The sequence below is a fragment of the Catharus ustulatus genome, chromosome 26, assembly GCF_009819885.2.
Source record: "Catharus ustulatus isolate bCatUst1 chromosome 26, bCatUst1.pri.v2, whole genome shotgun sequence".
Taxonomy (NCBI): Eukaryota; Metazoa; Chordata; class Aves; order Passeriformes; family Turdidae; genus Catharus; species Catharus ustulatus.
Genome location: NC_046246.1, coordinates 2,896,877 through 2,917,289, shown reverse-complemented (window position 1 = coordinate 2,917,289; position 20,413 = coordinate 2,896,877). Strand labels below are relative to the sequence as shown.

Sequence of the window (20,413 nt, the reverse complement as noted above, 5' to 3'; positions counted from 1 at the left end):
TTACCAGAGCGCCGTCTGCTGTGAGCAGGGGCTCCAAGCCAAGCCTCAAAGGGAACACAAAATCTTTCCAAAATGAAAAAACACCACACACACACACACAGGGGTCAGTCCAGCTGTCTCACAGGGTCAGACATGCTCTGTGTATAACGCTGGAAAACTTTGCTGAATGAACAGAGTTTCTTTTAGTTCTGCTATTAACAAAACTTAAAAATAGTAATGTGATAAATATATTTTTTCTTAGACTATAACATGGTGATGTAAAAAGCTTTTGTTCATGTAACTAACTCAGAGAATGGTAAAAAGGTAATCAGAAAACTCTTCACATTCTTGGATTATCCATCTGGATGAAGACAACACCCAGAACTCCAGGGAAAGGATTTATTGATCTCTGTTATCAGGGAATGAGTGGGCTGACAAGAGGGTGCCACAAGGAAAAAAATAAAAAAAGCAGAAAATGTTGATTTACAGGTTGGAGGGTGATTTTGAATAATGCATGAAGGTCTATGAATATGCAACAGGTTGATGGATCTACCAAAGTGTTTTTTGAGTTAAGGTGTGCTCTTGGTTGGATGCCAAGCACACAGCAGTTGTTACATTCCGCTTTATTATCTCTTATTGTCTTTTATTAAACTTTTTTAATAAAAAAAAGGTGAACTTGGTTTTTCACAGACCTTCAGAACAGCAGAGAAATATCACTTTGGATTACTCTGCCCCTCTCCCCAGGCTTGGTCTTTCCCTCCACCCCTCTCCAGAAACTCAGGCAGTCATCAGCAACACCCCAGTGCCCAACAATGCAAAGATTTCCAATAGAAACAAAAATTATCGATCTCTCAAAACACTTGCCATTGATAGGCTTATAAATGCAAATATTGCAAATAAATGCAAAGGTCCCTTGAAAGGGATTGTTTTATTCCTCCTCTCATGGGTTCCCATTTTGCCTAAGCCCTTCCCTGGCAGCACTGCTCTTCTCCTTAGAAGCACACATCCTCAGTTTGCAAAAAAATCCCACAACATTCATACCACTGCAGGTTCAGAGAAGGAAAAAAGGGCAGAAAAGTGATGGCCCAATTGATGGTTTCCTCTACAACTCCAGTGCTTTTACTGGAGGTACTGTGATATTTCCTTCCCTTTTCCCTAAGGATCTCTCCCTGCAGCAGGACAGCACAGAAAGGAGAGACAAGCTCCTGCACAAGGAAGAAAATAAAGCCTAATTCCTATCCTTCCTCCTCCCTGGCAGCATAAATATTTCAGATGCCAAAAACTGCCTCACTAAAGCAGCAACAGGTTATCAACACTCTCCTTGTATAACAGCATCTGAGTTCAGTAAACTAAAGAAATGCTGTGCTCCTTACTAGAGACAAATGTAAATCTTAGAGTTAATATTGTGCAGGTAACAGTGAAAACAGCAATATTATTTTTTTTTTTGGATGCTACCATTTACTTTTAGTAGGGCAACAATTCAAGAAAAAGGCAAACAATGGCCAAAAACCTGCACCAAATCAAAACACAGAAAGCCACCACAACATGCACAGCAGAAGGCAGAATTCCAGAGCAGTCTAAAGCTCTCTGTTCATGAAAAGGGAAGTAATTCAATCATTTGTGTGCCTTTAGTCGAGAGTCATCGCCTGAAAATTAATTATTCAGTTCTGAGTCAGCTTTTAATTAAGATGAAAGCTAAGGCTGACTAAATGGGAATGTGGTATTTAACTTTTTTTAAGTATACCATAAAGATAGCATGGCTTTTAAGAGCTTGCTTAATCACACAGGCCTTTACAGACTTTATAAACACAAGCAGAAACAACAGTGTTACAGTTTGACTTTTTTTCTCATTTTATTAGCACAAAATCCTGTAGTGGGTGAAAAGAAAGAACATACTCATGTACTTAGAACATGGAAAACTCACTGCACAAATGGGGATTCCTTCTTCCTGTTACTTTGCCAATTATTTCTCTTACCTTCAGAATTTGAGTTGTGATAATGCTTGCAAACTACAACACCCAATCTCATGAGCCTGCAGCACTTCTTAAAGAAAGCTCTGCAGTTCCATTAGCAAAAAGGGGCTCAGCCTAGATTTAAGAGAACAAACCTAGGGCACTTGAATTCCAGTTTCCTGCTGTAAAAAAAAAAAAAAAAAAAAAAAAAAGCAAACATTTACACAGTATGTGCATACACCCCAATGTTAATGCATGTATATTCATTTTTACATAGATCAATGGAAGTTCATTCTATAAGCACAGAAGCAGTCCCATGGTTATTTCTGACCACATAAATACACCAGTTGCAGAGACCACCTCTATTAGCTCTTCTTGCAGAAACTTTTATAGTGGGACTTGTATAGTTGGTCCAATGGCTTTGCAACACCTAGGGCACAGGTAAAAGGAGGCAAGGTCTTTGTGGGCCAGTGGCTGGGCTTCCTGCACAGCAAGGCTGGTGTAAAGAATGACATCTGCAGCACTAATACCAATAAATTAAAGAATTCACATATACTGCCCATAGTATGAAAGTCAGCAGAATTCACAAAATCAGAAAAACCACTATTCTAATCAGATTGCACAGCGACAAACAAGCAGGTGTTTGTCAGAGTACAGAATCAATGTACTTTCAAAGTCCAGTACTATTAGTGAATTATGGCACAGTGAACTTAATTGCCATGCACAGATAACACCCTCAGACATTTTGCTAGGAATTGTCTTGATTATCAGTCAGAGAGTGGAGAAAGATCCACCATCAAAAGTCAGTAACTTTGTAATTTCTTTGCTTGGGAATAGCTGAGAGTGGTTGCTTTATTCCAACAGATGGCAGACATTTCAGTTTAGTTAGCCATGCAGTTGTTTCATGAATAGGATTAATCACACAGATTTATGAACATCCATGTTTTTGCAAAAGAGAGCAGGTAGTTTATTTCTGATTTTAATCCTTCCCTTCCATCAAAGGGGACATATCAAGAAGTGTGGTCTGAAAGCAAAGTATCACTATCTCTTAAAATGAAGCTCCAGATCAGTTCTCAAAACAAACACATGATCACTAGAACAGAGCTCTCTATCTTGCATCCACTTAACAAGCACAGAATTCATGAGAACTATGAGAACACCAGCAAGAACAAGAACTACTTAATGGAATGATTTGTGAGACCAGCCTCAGCAAGCAAAAAGCCTGAGTTTCACAAGCCTTAATAACACTAATTCTGCTTTTGCATGACAGGAGGTAACCTTAAGCAAAAGAGGATATTCTACAGATTAATTTTTAAAAAATCTTTTAAAAGTTAAGCAAGTGACTGTTCAGTGTTCCACACAAAACCCAACTCAATTGTTTGTAACTTTTGACCAGGCAATCAGTCAGACACAGACTGTTAAAAGAGGACTCCAAACTGAAAACCTACTGCATTTGCAACACAGCTGATTTCAAACTGGCATTTCTAACTCCACTGGCTTCAAAGTATTTTCACAGTAGTTTCAGTTGCCCAACATGAGTTACAATCTGCTGTTCCACAGTTAGGACCGCTCTCCTCTGAAACATACTTCAGGCTTTCAGACTACTCTTCTCTTGTTCCACAAAACTTTGGAGTGAAGAGCTGACAAGTCTATCCAAGGTCTTTAGCTTTCCTCTAGACTGCATTCCTAGGTGTGCCATTGTGAGTCACTGCTTTCATATTTGAGGTGCTTGATTGATGGTTGCAGATCCTGTGGGAGGCAACACCTACTTCAAAAACTTCATGAATGGCTTTGCGGAAGCAGTGAAAATTGTAGTCTATCAAACCTGCCAAGAGAGGAAAATCTGTGTTCAGACTGGCATACTTAAGCAAACAGAGCTTCAAAATAATTATTAAATTTAACCAATAGGTATTTTGCTACTATAAAGTTGGACTCAGAAGATTTAACCAAGTTTTACTGATGCTAGTATTTATTTGGACTGTCTCTGTTTTTTGAATAAAGGTAGTCATTTGGAATGCAAGGTTTATATTCATGATCAAACAACAGGAAAGGAGACCATTGCTCCATGTTACTGATTCCACAAGAACAGATGGTAGACAGCTCATGTTAGCTACACAAGCCATTTCAGCAGCAGGAGTGATTAAAGTGATGGAATCGTATTTTTAATTTTGGCATTATGTCTCCAAGAAATAAAAAGAAATCCTCCCATTAGAAACTACACAAATTTGCTCACACAAAAATCAAGGTGACTTGCAAAGTCATATTAATATTTTACAGCTGATAAAAAAGTTTAGATAAAAGCTGTCCAATGGCAGGAAAGTTCTTACCTTTGCGCTCAAAACTCTCTTCTCTAAGGATGCAAACTAACGCCAAAAACTTTGTTACTTCCTTTAAGTACAGGACTGTTGTGTTATTGAGCTTGATAATTGCCATTGACTCTTTATCATAAGCACTTCCAGTGCCATCTTCTTTTAACCTAAAAAAGAACAAGTTAATCCAAGGCATAATCTAACAGGCATGCATATGTAACTTCCAAGACAAACAGCTGTTAAATGCAGTTAGAAGAATATTACTCAGACTGAACTAAGCAAATGGAGAACCTGCAATGCAGGTCTTAATCCCATCAGTGAGTAAGAGCTGAAGTTTCTCAGGAAAGCCAGATCTAAACAGGGCAGAGGCCTTCATTAGATCCTGTTTATCATAAATGAGCAGTTTAAAGCAAGCTACCAGTGATGTCAATGTGTGTTTTGGTAAATTAAAACAAAGGCTTCCTTAGTGAGGCTGGGGCAGAGGATGCAACATGGAGCAGGACACTTTTTGGTCTTAAGCTAAACCAGTCTGCATTTACAAGAAAAGATGAGGATGCTGTTTTCTATCTTCAAGTTATTAGTGTTAAATTACTATAGAAAAAAATTATGGATAACAAGTTACTTGTAAGCACTCCTGAAAAAACCCCAAACCGAACATTTACACAATCCTGGATCAACCCATCAGGAGACAAACTATTAAATGCTGTGGTATTTTCTTGGTAGCACTGCATTTTCCAGGCTACAATCACAATTCTAAGATAAATTACCACTTCTTCAGAACCACTTCAAAAGTGGGAAGTGTAATTATGCTGTAAATTGTGAGATACAAGCACTATGTGCATCCCTCACAGAAGGCAGGAGATGAGCTGACCTCACAAATGTTATTTTGTTCAGACTGCAGCCAGTCTCAAAATGTCACTGCAAGTTACACTTACTGCATGCTACTGACCCCATTATTTGCAGGTATTTATGTACTTGCATCCACCTTGCCAAACAAGACACAGCAGAATTCAGATTTTACATGAAACTTGATTTCTTCAAATGTCAGATATCTGTCTAGGGCCATGAGTGGAGGGAAACAAACCAAGTGTAAGTGCTGCCAAATCATTTGGATTTATTTTATTTACTAAAGACCAATTGTCAGCACTTTGCTGCATGACAAAGCCAGCACAAATTGCACAGTTTGCAACCTATTCCACACATTCTGAGACATTTTTTTTCTTAAGAGTATTCATCACTTACCCATATATACAGGAAACATCTATCACTACATCAATCATGTCACAGCACAACTCATAGGACTGCATGTCCACAGGGGAACTGTCTGTTGCAATGTAGATTTTGCTGACCACATCGAAGAGGAAAGCTTTTTCAATGCCTGAATTCTTCAGAAAGAGAAAGAATTTGGATGAATTTTTTAAATAACTGCATATTTAAAATCTCAAGTAGAAGTCATACATTGTCACATTCTTAGTAGCAGGAAATGGTTTGAGTATAAGCAATTTAGAGGCTTAAGACAGATTCAAGATTTAGAGCATATACTTTATAAATACAATATCCTTGTTGTCATAGTACATATCAACCTCACACAGCTGACAAAAATAAAACTGGGGACTTTGTTACCATTCTTTTTAGTTTATTATTTAACTAGTCATTACTAAGATTACATTTTACTATGATTCCAGAATCCACATTTAGTAATTTACCTCTTCTGTATTTCTATTAACTCCAAAAGAGCCATAATTCACATCCACCTAAGGGACTGGGCTCAGAGATGAGACAATTTCACAGCAGTACATTGATTCTTAAGGTTTGTGCTTGCAGTATCTGGGTAGTTCAGTTTCTGCATGAAGCATTTGCCATGCAGTTTAACAATTTATACAGAGCAGCTATGTCAGCTACTGAACTTAAAAATCCATGAAAAGTACCACACTGTGACTGTGGAAAAGCACAGTGCCACTTCTAACTGAGCACTTTGTGCTCATACAAAGCTCAGAAGCTTTCTATGGTTCAATTTACTGCATATACACTACTGGCAAAGCTTCTTTTCTTTTTATGCATCAGAAGCATTCCTTATCTCTTCCTAGCTAGTCTGAATACCCAGGACAGTATCCTGAGAACATCCAGACAATCCTTCTGGCATTAGGGTTACACTCCACATCCTCATGGCACTGGGGAAGGTCAACATGGTCTTTATCCACTGGGCCAGGTTATTACAAACAGTCCTCTACCAAACAAGCACAGAGGGCCATGTCTAAGTGCACAGCTCCTCCTGGACAGAAATGTTTCATTCTTTGCTGTCCACATGCTTGCAACAGCCTCACAGACAACTTAAATGAGATGGTCTTTTCTTTAGGGTGATATTTTATTTGATTAAAAGTATAGAGCAGCAGATTTCTATGACACCAATTCCACAAGAAACACAAACACTAAAAGAATAAGGGCAAAAGTCTCACAGGCCAAATGAAAGACAGCTAAGTCCAAGGCCAAGTTCATATTACCAAAAAAAGTCTCTTGTCTATACAGCTACATAAGACTACTAAGTGTCTTAGGAAATAATCAGGATACCCTGCTGGCAGGAATATTCTGTCAGCTGTTATAACCAGGCAAAGTACACTTTGTCAATATTTAGAGAAACCCCACAAAGCACACACCAGTACAATTTAGCTGTGGTGAAGAGTTTTTAATAGAGAAAAGCAGGTCAGCAGAGTACACCTACATGAGCACTACCCAAATCTCTCAAGGGCAGATCTAGCCAGCAATCTTTAGCAGAAGGATTGTTTTACCATCCTGCATATTTCATTCAAAGTTGTGTTAGATGAACACTTACTGATATGAAGATATTAAGTAGATTTTCCAAGGTTGGCAGTTGTGGAATGAGCTTCTGTACAACTTTACTGAAGGCTTCAAATATTGAATGGTCATAGATACTGGTCAAATAAAAGCTGAGATGAGGAGGAAAGGCAAAGAAGAAAAAAGAAAAAGAAGATTTAAGTATTTCAGAATTGCAATAGAAATGTTGAAGTTATGTTTTCTAACATTCAGGCCTGCTATTTTGCCTGGGATGCCTTTATCACAAATGTGTCTGGACACTGCACACAGAATCTAAGTTCTGAGCAGCTGGAGGACAAATGAAGCAGATTTTCCCCATCCTCAAGAGATGGGAGACCAAGGATAAAAATTTGAACATTGTTAGAACACAGCCCACAGAATCTTATCACAAAGGTGAAAAAATGTTTTATCAGATTTCTTTCAGTCCCGTTCTTGGCCTTGCACCTTTTTCATTAACATCAAAAGATACTGGCTCCACAAAAACCAAAAGAAAACAAAACCAGAGAAATGATAGCTTGTTTAAAAGCTTGTCTGTAGAAGATACCTTAAAATTGAGCCAAATCTCAAGTAACAGACCAAGCTTTTAGAAGCAATCACACTAATAACAGGAAAAAGCCAGTGCAAGGCAGGACTGGAATGCAGAGAGGTTCCCCTCTCTTTTCCCTGCCCCTCCAGCCCACAGGCACAAATTTGTTACAAATCTGTTACACTGAATGAGAAAGACTTTCAATTATAAATCAGCTGATTGGAATCTGATACAGCAGCCTGCCTCCTTTTTAGTCAGCCTAACAGTTGACGCTTGTCCATAAACTCAGTGAATTTTATTAACACAAATTGGTTCAATATTAAGAAACTCCCCAGACCTTGCTCCAGTTGTTCATTATTTCAGTATTACTGAAAGCCTTTAATCTGTATCCACATCAACAACAGTATGAATCACATTTGCCAGTCTTTAACTCACCTAAGGTGAAGTTTTTCAAGCCCAGCATCTGTAAGATCATCATTAGCCCTCTGATGAATATCCCTCTGAGTTTCTATTTTATGGTCATCTGATAAACCATCAACTTTATGAATAAAAACTTCAAAGTTCATTTCTGGGTTGACCTTGTAGGCTTTTGAAACTGTAATGTGGAGTCTTGTTAAAGCTTCCATGTAGTCATCCTGTAAATCAGTTTTGGCAGGAATGAATGACAAAGTTTCTGCCTGATAACTATTCCATTCTGCACAAAGACAAAATATTTCAGTGCAAGAATTCACTTCTGTAACTAAATAGAAGTATGGGAGAAGAGAATACCTTGACATGCCATAAATCCAAGCACCTTAGACTCGTTATATCAATTAAGTTTCATTAGCTATACAAGGCTCAGCTACACAAAACCAGACTTGAGAGCAAAAGGTGGGTTAAACCTGAACTGCAGCACAAGGCAGGGATCTCCAAGGTGTTCCAATAACCAGTGACCTCCCACAGTGCAATCCTTGGGTTTATTAGAAGCTACCAGATACCCAGCAGTACCAATTCTAGAAACTGAGGTCAGAAGTGTGCTGCTATTAATTGAACTCCAGAGCAGAAAAAAAGGGATAATTGAGACCTTCCAGGCAAGCAGGTTCTCACTATTATTGCAGAACATGTAAGTTCAGAGCACAAGCCCTTTTCCACTCTCTCCACCATACTCCCACAGTCACTTCCCCAAAACAAAACCACACACCAGAAATCAGATTGCCAATGCATCCCTTCATACACAGCAGAGGCCTTATGAACTTACTAAAAATATAAATTATTGGTCTCTCAATCATTCCTTTTGCACAAAAAGCAAAAATAAAACCTGGTTGTGATTTGTATTTACCTGGGCATCAATAACATATATTAGAGCACCTGTTCCTCTGAAGATCATCTCATAATCAAATGTTGGATCAAAAAAGTCCATCTGTCCAGGAAAGTCCCATATTTGGAAGTTCACAAATGAACTGTTGGAAATATCATCCTTGTAGATTTTGTTGGTACTTTCCAAGAACAGAGTCTCATTGGGAGACATTTTGTGAAACACCACCTGTTGAAAGAACACAAATAATAGTCGAGATTTTACCTTATTAGAAGAAATCAGTAAAAGATTTGTGACTTGAATTCTACAAATAGGTTTATCCATTCTAAAATGTACAGCTTCCTTTTGGTAAATAGATAACTTCCTGCATCAACTAAGGAAATTACCTACCCCTGAAAGAACCAAGCAACTGAACACAGTTAAACATTTCACAAGTTCAAATAACACTGCTGGCTGAAGACACAGACATCCAAGTTACTCTTTCTTTCCCTGCAAGGCTAGCATAGTGTTTTCAAATTGTTATATTCAGATCTTGAAAAATTAAATAATTGCAAGATTTTAAGAACCTTTCCTGTCTTAGAAATTCCCCAAGGAAATTTCACTTTCAGTCTGGTGTCAAGTGTTAAAACACAATATAATTGGATGGCTCCTATGTACAAAAATAACATCTCATAAATCACATCTGAGATCTCAGTTTCAGAGACCCAAACTGCTGGGTAGTTTGCCATCTATTAACAACTCCTTTTGAGTAGAGAATCACAGAATGGGTAAGGTTGGAAGGGAGCACAGTGGGTTCATCTGATCCAACCTCCCTGCTCAAGCAGGGTCAAACCAGAGCAGATGACACAGGATTGCATCCAGACAGTTCTTGAGTAACTCCAGTGAGGGAGATTCCACACCCTCTCTGGACAGCCTGTTCCAGGGCTCAGGCATCCACACAGTAAATAAGCAATTCCTCATATGTAGGTGGGACGTCCTGTGAAAGTTCACTAAAGAAAGGATGAAGGATAAAAACAGTTTAGCTGCAGGAGGACAAACATACTCGCTGTTAGAACTCAAAAAGCCCCACTGGGATTTTAGCCCTTCCTTGTACAGAACCAGCAAAAGTAGCCTGTAGCAAAAAGTGTCAACACAGAATGTCATGCTAATGCATCTCAACCAGACAATATAAAGTTACTCCAAATAATGCAGTCACACACTAGGACTGCAACAAATAAGTTTCACAGGCAGCACTTGGTAAACCTAAAAACTTCACAATAGAGACTGCAAACTTGGGAATTTCAGTTTCTTCAAACGTTTCAAACTGTTACAGAAGTCATCTATTAGAGACCTGATGCAACAAATTGTCAAAAAAACCCTGCAAGACAAACAGCTCCACACCCAGGGCAGTTTAGTGAGGTTTAAAGTAATACTTCAGCCTAGATTTTTAAGGCCAAGGGAAAGAATTTATTTCCTTGGGGCAAACATCTTAGGAGGCCAGGGTCTAAATGAGGTTTTAAACAGCAGGACATTTGTATGGAAAAGTGAGAACAGTTCAGGATACATAGCAGCTATACTGCATCCTTCCAGGTTTGCAGCACAGTTTTAAAGTATTCTGAAATCACCACTTCTTTTGGAACTCTGCATCCCCCACAAGAGCAGGACAGAATTAGTAAATTCAGTTTAAAACTGCTAAGTTTCTGGGAAGCAACACTGTCACCTCCTTTTTCCTTTATTCCCAAAACAACACATCTCATCAGATTGATGTTCTCCACCTGAACTCTTTCCAGTTTCCTATTACATCAGTACAGCAAGTCCAGTTATGCAAGTCTGAACAAAAATTTGTTTATGAACAGAAGCAATCAGCACATTCACAAAATCTACCTACAATTTGTTAGTGAATATTCATAGGTTACACCAGTAAGAAAACCCAATTGACCAAAGAGGGAAAAAAGAGTCCCATGGTTATTTCTTCTGTGAGAGACCTCTTGTCAATACTGCTCTCAGGAGAAGCACGAAATGATTTAGTAATTCATGTTTTAGACAGAAATTTCTAGATAATCACAAAGCCAATGATTTCTCCAATACAGTGTTTATCTTGCATACACCCCAATTTTCTGGCAAGGGGATCAACAGCTAGTGCCCAGACAGAAGGACAGAAGGGTTGGGTCTGGTTATGACCACTTTTGAACTAGAGAGATTTAAGAGCAGGGACACTGTTAATAAGAAATTTCTTGATATTAAAGTTTGCTCAGGCAGCATCACCATGAGCTCCTAGGTACCTGAATCACAGCTTCCAATTCCCAAGTAAGATTGGTAACTAACTAGCAAAAGATAAATTCTATCTCCTCTTTTTGCATATTCAACATGACACTATTCCTTTCCTATACAACTACTGGATTAGGCCTCAAAGAATTGAAGACTACCAACCCTGGCCATAAAAAAGGTGCAAAAGCCACATCTATTAAGACTCATAATGTCTTAAAAATCTATCTGCAATCTGGAGTTCCTGTCTTCCTCTAGCTTTCAGGGTTCCATTTTTTCAAAAGTGGATACAATAAGATCTCTAATAAGAATCTACAACGAATACCATTCACATGACTAAAAGAGTCAGAAAAAGGCTTTCAGTGAAAGCAGTACATTTGCACATACAGTGGGAGCATTTGACCTAAATAATGGGAATAACTGATAAGGCTAAAAAGCAACAACAGCCCAGTCTGCCACTGTATTTCAGCACAGCACAATGGAAAAATTTCTCACTATCAGTCCGAAATCAGAACTCATTGGTTTACTGCAGTTATGGATTACCAAGCAGTCTGCATAAGATTGTTAAAAAAAGCAGATGCATACCTGCTATACTGCAATGTTCAAAAAGGCTTCTCTGCACAAAACCTTTACAGAAAACTCTGTAGGTTTTCACACTTGCATCTGAAAAAAATTTGAGGCCTTAAAGTCTAGAGCTGAGACTGATGCATTTCACTAGTAATATCTTCCCATAAAAGTATCACCTGAGAAGTTCACAAGAGGGACTGCAAACATAAAATTCACACTGAGGAACAAAGATTGTTCTGAGCGCTACAATTCTACTGAGCTACGCGGCAAATGAAAAGTCAGGTTTGTGTTATTTTTATTAAGAAACACTAGTGACTTCACAAAGCTACCAACAAACCTGAGGCAGCAGAAGTGCTGCGCTTCCTCATTGCCGAGTGACTCTCGTTTACTCTGCCTAGCAAACTAAAGGAAACCAGAGGCTGTTCTCGCTCACACAAAAGCAGAAGTCTCCTCCAAAGCATCAAAGGGCAGAACAGCAGCTCAAGTCTTCTTCCAAGTGGAAGCACTACCTCAACACCACACACTTGTACCACGCAAGAAAACACCTCATTATACACATTTCACACCGCTGTCTTCACTTTTTACTTTTGAAGCCTTAAAAGTGAAGAAATACAAAAGCTACAACCTATGCTACACAACCTTCCTCTCTAGGGCAGATGATCAGAGTCCATTCTGGAAAGCAAACGTCTTTAAGGAGGAGGCTCCCGTCGCTCGAACTTCGCCACATGGGCCCACAATAAAGAGTAGGAACTGCCCGAGCAGCAGCACAGCAGGGAGAACCAGCTCGGCGCCGGAGAGGCAGCGCGGCAGGCAGGGGCGGGGAGCCGCCGGCTGCCCCTCACCTTCTGGATGGAAGATTTCCCGCTGCGCCGCAGCCCCATGAGCAGGATCCGCGGCTTGGAGTCCGCCCCGCCCGCGCCGCCGCCAGGCCCGCCCGCGCCGCCCCCGGGCCCACCGGGCCCCGGGCCTCCCTCCAGCTCCGCCTCTTCCTCCTCCTCCCCGTAGCCGAAGTCCTTGGGGAACGAGTCCGCAGCCCCGAAGCTCCCCCCCACCAAGGCCGGCTCCTCAGCTGTGCCTGGCGCGCCCGCCCCGCCGAACTGCAGCGCCATGTCCGCCCGAGCCCGCCGCCCGCCAGCCGCCAGCGCCCGGCCCGGAGCCTCCCTGTGCTGGGCCGGCCCCGCCCTCCCGGCCGAGCGCCGCGCTGATTGGCCGCTGCCGGCCCCGGCGGCGCCGATTGGCTGGGGCGGGAGCGAGGCAGGAAGGCTCCGGTCAGCCGGGCCCAGTCACCTGACGGCGCTGCCGCACGGGAGCGGGGCGGGGCGGGCCCGGCGGGGCGGCGGCAGCACCGACAGCCACAGCACCGCCCCCGGCAGCACCGCGACAGCGGCACCGACAGCACCGACAGCCACAGCACCGCCCCCGGTAGCACCACGACAGCGGCACCGACAGCCACAGCACCGCCCCGGCCGCACCGCGATAGCGGCAGCACCACCCCGGCCCTGCTCGGGGCACGCCCTCCGCTCGCCCTCCCGCTGCCTTGAAGCCGCCGCGGCACGGGATCTTGCGCCGAAGCCAACGTTACCTGGGCGAAGCAATTCTCCTCATTAGTTTTCTTCTGGCAGCCCTGGTGCTGAAGTTTTAACAAATCTTTGTTATTTCACCACAATCCTGCTTTAAGGCTCGCCCCATCCGAGGGCTTTCAGCGGGAAGCAGATACAGTGATGGAAGTGTAAGTGTGCGCTGCCGCCCTGCCCGTGCCCTGCGCGGTTTCACTCACACCCGGACCGCCCTTGCTGCTCCTTCAGCAGGACGTGCCTGTCCCATCAGTCACAAACACGTTCAGCTGTACAAGAGCTTTCCCACAGCACTGCCCTGCCCCTGCTTCCACATGGTGCAACTTAATGCTTCATGTTCTAGCTTACGTTCAAGGGAACTTTCTTCATTCCCTTGTTCCAGAGATTGAGGACATTTTTTGCCTTTCTTGTTTGGCTTTGGTTTGTTGGTGCAGGGCATTTTTTCCTCCTAATTAATACTTTAGACTTAAAACATTGTTTTCTCCTTTTACCACTCTCTTCTGCTCTGTTCAGGTCAATAGATACAACAGTATCTATTTTTACTTCACAGTAAAGTACGTTTAAGGTAAGCAATTACTGCATTCACTAGCCCTCGATTACAATGACTAACAAAAGTTCTGATCAGTCCTGCATTTTCAAGATAGTTTAACTTCCTTATTTTTAGGGTGGATTTTGCAGACTAACCACCACTAAATCTAATACATAAGACAACTACTGCATTTCATTTCCCCTTTCTTTATTTTTCTTGTCATCAGCTGCCTTTAAAGTACCTAGTTTTAAGGTAGGAAACAAATGCAGTTCTTTAAAGTATTAAAAGTATTATTACTCTTTTCTTTTTTGTAAAGGTCGACTTTGCATTTCAGAAAAGTCTTGAAACCCATTTAGGGAAAGGGGAGAGGGAACATAGGCAAATTAATAATCAAAAATCACATCCCACCCCACTTGGATTTTATTTTCCTTGTTAAATGAATCACAAAGCAGAACTCTCCACATTGTAGTCTTATATGTGCCACTCTAATTGCACAGAACTTTCATCACAAGTCAGAATGTTGTATTCTGTTCAGAACTGCACAGGTAATATCTGGATCAGCTCTTCAAAGCCCAGTCTGAGATGGGAGCAGAGACATGAACTGCATGGGAAGATGCAAATTTAAGTGTAAGTTCAGTAGGTACTGCATTCACATGGTGCTGTGTCCATCACTTTACTATATTTGCTCATTCCATGCCCCTCTGAGTGCACTTACCCTGCCAGCTTCAGCAGAAGCCTCACCTCAGTGCTGAGCACAAACACAGAAAGTAATGTGAAGGTCCTGATTTAATGTACAATTGGTCCATCAGTGTCATGTCACCCCTTCCAGTTAAAAGAAAACAGACATCAGCAATTCAACAGGGCCACTGACCATGATGTGAAAACCACATGAAGTTGGCAAGCACAGTTATCTCAAAGTTAATCATAACTGCCACCTTTTCTTAACACAGAAAGCAGCAACAGTGGCCAGTATGCTTAACTCAGTTGCCATGGCATCTGCACGCTCATGGTAATGCATTCTTCCTTTAAGATGAAGTAACAAAGTAGACAATACAGAGTTCACACACACACACACATACAAAAGACCACATTTCTCAGGAAGCCCTTTATTAAGTCAAGGCAATAAAGGAAAAAACTACTGTTATTCACCATGCTTCTCATCTTGAGGTTGTTCATACTGAGCCAGCTGTGGATTTAAAGAAAGGAATTTAGTTAGTCAAAATATTTAATGTAACACTCTATATTAAAATGTGAAGGAAAATGTATGGTCTGGACTTGTGCCATTTACTTTGTGCATTTTAACTCACTCATCCTTATGCAAGTCCATTTTAAAGTCAGACAATAAAGCAGCCCTTCTCCCAAAATATCCATTTCTCACACTGCATAACCATGCAGCCATAACAAGGTGGATTTTTAAATGCACTTTGAACCACATGTGTCTTGCCCTTAACTTTTCCCTGTTTCTTATTCTAGCAGTCTTTAAGAACTCTCAGCTTAAATAGCAGCTGGTAGTGACTATAAGCTTTCACTGAAACATGATTTAATGAAACAGTCATTCTCACTGCAATAGTATCCAACCTTGCAATCATCCTAGCTCCCATTATGCTTTCTGGAGAGTATAGCTGGGCAACTAAACACTTAAATACAACTTTCACTTGTAAAGTTACTACCAAAGAAAGATAGCCAGTTGTTCACATGACCTCAGTGGCATTAAAGGTAAGTTCAAGCTTCAAAAACAGTTTAAGAATTAGGGCCCTCTCTCTGAAATATGCCAGTTCAGTTTAGTCAATTAAGATTCCTTCCCCCTGCAAACTGCAGAGTGGGTTAAAAATAAAGTACATAAAAATAAATTAAAATTATAAATAAAAATTTAAAATATTAATAAACACATAGAATATAAAACATCCATGTGTTCCTACTGGCAACAGTAAATTGCAGCAATCACTCTGCTGCTAACAAGAACCACTAAAATGGTATTTTATTTTATTGTTGTGGATTTTACTACAACAGATTACTAGTACACAACCCAAAGCCATTTTTCCACCAAGGATTTAACTGTTGACTTCCTGTCCTCCCAAGACACACAAATATCTGACATTGCTGTGATGAATGCAGCAGTAGTTACCAATAAATGCACATAAAGGCATGTATTTTATGTATTTTATATTAGATAAAGGCATGTATTTTATGTTAGACTGCTACAAGAATAGTGTTCTCCCTGCATGCTGTGTGAACTTCTACAGTATGTTAGAATGATGAGCATTACATTGCAGTGGAAAGAACAGGAAAAAACAAAACACTCAGAGTGGAAAAATATGTAAAGGAGTTATTATTTATAGAATGAAGAACACAAATTCCACGATGCCAAAAAGCTTTCTTTCCTGCAACAAGTTTTGACTTCTTGAAAAGACTTCTTTAAGCAAAGACCCAGATTGCTCTGCTCTCATCTATCTGCTTACTATCAGCTGTATTTCTAAGTCAAACAAATGGCTGGTCCATTGCTACTCTGCCTAAAATTCTTTGCCATATTTTGTAGTAAGAAATAACAAATGTAGCTGAGGACTCATAACAGATAACAGGGAAGAAGGAGAATTGCTAGGGCAGCAAGATGGCACTCTACACAAGAAATACAGAAGGATAATGCCCAATAATCCTTTCCCACTAAACTAAAGTGAGTTTATTGTCTCATCTCCCAGTAAAAAACTCAGGGATATTCAGACATAACAGCCACCATCCTCTTTGAACAAATGCATGGAAGTCTGTGGTGGACATAAGCTACTAGAATATTAACTCATGGGTTTCCTTCTCCAGTGTTGTCACAAAGTTGTTCACACCTCAGACAGCCTGCATTAAAGAATGGCCCTGTCCTAGCACTGCAGATCCACTGTTACACCAGGATCGTTTTAGGTAAAAAGCACAAATTACTGTTCTGCACAGATCTAAGTGCCTGTGTAAGATCCTGCCATGTTAGTGCCAAGTGACACAAAGTAATACATAATATTCCTTCTTCAATCTGCCTTTTGAAAGGCTTTATAATGGATACATGACTTCACTTGTTTTTCGAAACTCCCCTGAAAGCATGATCTACATAATATCAGATAACTTAAACACATCCACACGAGACTCAATACAACATATTAGACATAATACACTTTCCCTAAATAGTTTAGCAATATTTTATGGTATAGACTATAAGTGTTCCATGGAAAATAATAATCTTTAATACAATGAATGCTATCAGCATTTCTCAGTCACAAGGTTAAACAATGCAACAACATCAGTTACTCTAATGGAAGAAAGTTATTGCTATTCTGAGTAATTAAAGTATTTTTCTTGCTGTATAATATGGAATTATAGAGTAGCACCAAGTAGACTTTTACCTTGTTTTTCAGTTTTAGATTTTCTTCCAGCACAGCTTCATATTTTTCTTTCATCTCTGCCACTTCCAAGCGAAGTGCCTCTATTTCTGGATTCTCAGGAGCTGAAGCTCCCAGATGATGCTTCAGAAAACTGATATTTAGATGTTAAGTATTTCTTCAGTTATAAAACTACATTTTAGTTTTAACACCCGTGTTGAAGTTCACACTGCAGTACACATGGCTAAAATTGCACTAAACCATTCAGATTACTACAGGAAAAAAGTCAGCAAAATAAAAGAGCTGTTCAAATTCATAAAACAAATAAACAAAAACAAGGTATCAGTACAAATTCTTATGTTACTACCCCCTTATTTTCTTTTCTCTTCTTAATTGCAGATATTTTGAAGAATTAAAACAAATAACAAAAAAACCCAGCAATACCCAAAAATGGAGGCTCCTTAAAAACAACAAGAAACAAAATATGCTAGTTCCCCCCTTCTTTGTGTATTTAAAACCAAAGAAACAAAAAAAAAGGAAGTGTGAAGAAGCAAACTTCAGAACCCCTTGCCACTGCAGGTACCCAAAACTAATCTGCAGGTCTACAACACTCTGAAATGAGAACTTAGAACTTAGCTTCATCATTGCTGGCATACTGAGACACCCAGCTTTCTTGCATCCTGTCAGACTCTGTAAGCTTGTGAAAATGCAAATATTAGGTAAAGTGCATTGGTGAAAGTCATGTTCTCAATGCAAGGCTCCAAAATGAGCCTATCCAGCTCACCCATGAGTCAGAAGCATACACATGAAGTCTCAATAAATAAGTCACAGCAAAGAAAAAGGATACTCCAGTGCACTATCTGGTTTCTCTGGCTCTTCATATAAGGCTACCAACACTGCAAATAGAAAATATTTAACAATTGCAAGAAGTTCATGCAACTCTAAGTTTTTAAAACACATAAGTCAGAAAGTATACAAGCTGCATTTTTCCATTTAACAAGATTTTCACCTGCATACTTTGACATAAGCAACAGGTCTGCTGTATAGAGGGGACAGAGCATTGCACCCAGTAACAGCTGAAGTTTCCTTGATCCCTAACCCCACACAGCCTTTGGCTATTCTAGCACAGAACACAAAATGGCCTGAAAAATGTTTACATATACCATATGCACCCTAGTACTAGCTTTTACCAGTAAGACTGAAATCCTAACTATATTGTTCATAAAACTTCTACTCAAGCTACATCTTTGAACCACAAGACATCAGCACTTTTTTAACTCCCAGCTTAAAAGCAAACCTCCATTGAGCACCTACAGTTACAAAATTAAATAGCTTCTAAATGGCTAGGTGACACTGATAATCTTTATGGATGGAGGGGCTTTAATGGCCAAAACCACCAGACAAAAGCAGCAATACCCCCACAACCTAAATAAAGTTAGCCATATCCATAGCAACATATCTGGAGACTCTGTCGCATGGATACCCACCAAGTTCCCAAACACACAACCACTCCCTGCTCCCCACAGGGGAAAATTGCCAACCTCAGATGTCTGAACTACACAGCAAACTGGTTTTAAGCGAAGTACCTCCTAAGCTAAAAGCAAAATTGGGCTGCCTCACTGCTTGGAAGACTGTGACTGAAAAATCAAATGGTACTCACACACCAGGCAAGAGTCTTAGTGCAGCAGCTATCTGCTTGACATCCTAGATCTGCTGCTCCCTCTTCAAACAGCATATTTTCAATATTAACAGAATATTATTTTTTTCCATTATTAACCTATTTTCGCCACATAATATTGGAAGGTTTTAAAAAATATTTTTAAAGGATTTCAAAGCTACCAGTCACATGTGCCAAGTTTAGCAGCATCATTTGATATGGAGAGTCATTATTCCAGAACTTAGTTTCATTCATTTTAGAAAAAGCACTAAGCCCCATCCAAGAAAGGGTATTAGTGAAGTTTTTTTAGGGTAATATCTGCTGTTATCGCATCTCAAGCACTGACATTCTAACAGAGCTCTGCAGAGGAACAGTCCCCAGAACATAGCGAAAAGCACCCATTGAAAGGAAAGAAAATAGGCAAAGGAGGCATTGAAAGAAGCGCTTTGGCCGAAGAGAGGTCTCCAGCACAGCACGCCCGGGGAAGGACCGACCCTGCTGCTCTCCACGCGCCTCCAGCCCTGCCCCCAGCCGGGGGTGCGGGAGCGGCCGGTTCGCACTCCGGGCACGCTCCAGGGCCCGCGGCCGCTCCCGCCCCGCCGGGCACCTCCGCCTCCACCTCCGGGCCACGCCGCACCAACTTTTCCAGGCGAGTTCTTCTGCCGGCCGCCCCGCCGGACTGAGGACAAAAAGCGATGGGCGAGGCGATGGAAGCCAACGGAGAGCGGCAGGGCAGCCCGAGGGACGGCCGCGACACCGCCGTGCGGGGCGGGACACCCCGAGAGCAACGGCAGCCGCCCGCACCGCCCCCGCAGAGCCGAGAGCCGGAGCCTTACCCTTGGTGAGCATGTCCAGCACTCCCGACTTCTCCAAGTACTGGCGGAACTGCTCCCGCTTGGAGTCCGCGGCCTGAGGGAGGACGCCCACACGGTCAGATCGGCGGCGCGCCCCGCCTCGGCTGCGGAGGCGGCCCTTTGGCCGAGGCCGGTCCCGCTCTCCGCCGCGGAGGCGGCACGAAGGGCCGGGCCGGTGTCGGTCGGCGGCCCGCCGCTCCGCGCAGCCGGCACAGAGAGCGGCACCGCGCCCACGCCGGCGCGCTCCCCCCTACCTTGTAGTGCGCCATCTAACCCGCACGGCGCCTGCCCCGGCCGCGCGCCTGCGCCCTGCGCTTTAACGGCGCGAGCGCTTCCCCGCGGTTACCACGGCAACGGCGCCGCGGCGACGTCCGGGGCCCCGCCCCGCGCGCCGCCCTCGCTCGCCTCAGGGCGGTCTGGGTCTGCTCGGGCCGGTCTCGCTCTCCTCAGGGCGGCCTCGCTCCCCTCAGGGCGGCCTCGCTCCCCTCAGGGTGGCCTGGGTCTGCTCGGGCCGGTCTCGCTCCTCTCAGAGCGGCCTCGCTCCCCTCAGGGCGGCCTCGCTCCCCTCAGGGCGGCCTCGCCCTGCCCGAGCCAGCCTCGCTCCCCTCAGGGTGGCCTCGCGGTGCCTGGGCCGGTCTCGCTCCTCTCAGAGCGGCCTCGCTCCCCTCAGGGTGGCCTCGCGCTGCCCGGGCCGGCCTCGCTCCCCTCGGGGCGGCCTCGCCCTGCCCGGGCCGGTCTCT

The 20,413-nt window shown here is 42.3% G+C and overlaps 2 protein-coding genes across 2 annotated transcripts; both read right to left on the bottom strand.

Moving 5' to 3' along the window:
* Positions 1-1,806: 1,806 nt before the first annotated feature.
* RRAGC (Ras related GTP binding C) lies at positions 1,807-12,843 on the bottom strand. Its single transcript, XM_033080847.1, has 7 exons — positions 12,546-12,843; positions 8,917-9,120; positions 8,034-8,233; positions 7,071-7,185; positions 5,483-5,625; positions 4,259-4,407; positions 1,807-3,756 (listed from the first exon to the last, which is right to left on the bottom strand). Exons 1-7 carry the CDS (start codon positions 12,810-12,812, stop codon positions 3,605-3,607), a joined length of 1,230 nt encoding a protein of 409 aa, XP_032936738.1. The 5' UTR covers positions 12,813-12,843; the 3' UTR covers positions 1,807-3,604.
* Positions 12,844-14,896: 2,053 nt separating this feature from the next.
* LOC117007673 (MYC binding protein) lies at positions 14,897-20,015 on the bottom strand. Its single transcript, XM_033080991.2, has 5 exons — positions 19,928-20,015; positions 19,656-19,728; positions 18,010-18,058; positions 17,187-17,316; positions 14,897-14,992 (listed from the first exon to the last, which is right to left on the bottom strand). Exons 1-5 carry the CDS (start codon positions 19,940-19,942, stop codon positions 14,948-14,950), a joined length of 312 nt encoding a protein of 103 aa, XP_032936882.1. The 5' UTR covers positions 19,943-20,015; the 3' UTR covers positions 14,897-14,947.
* Positions 20,016-20,413: the final 398 nt, after the last annotated feature.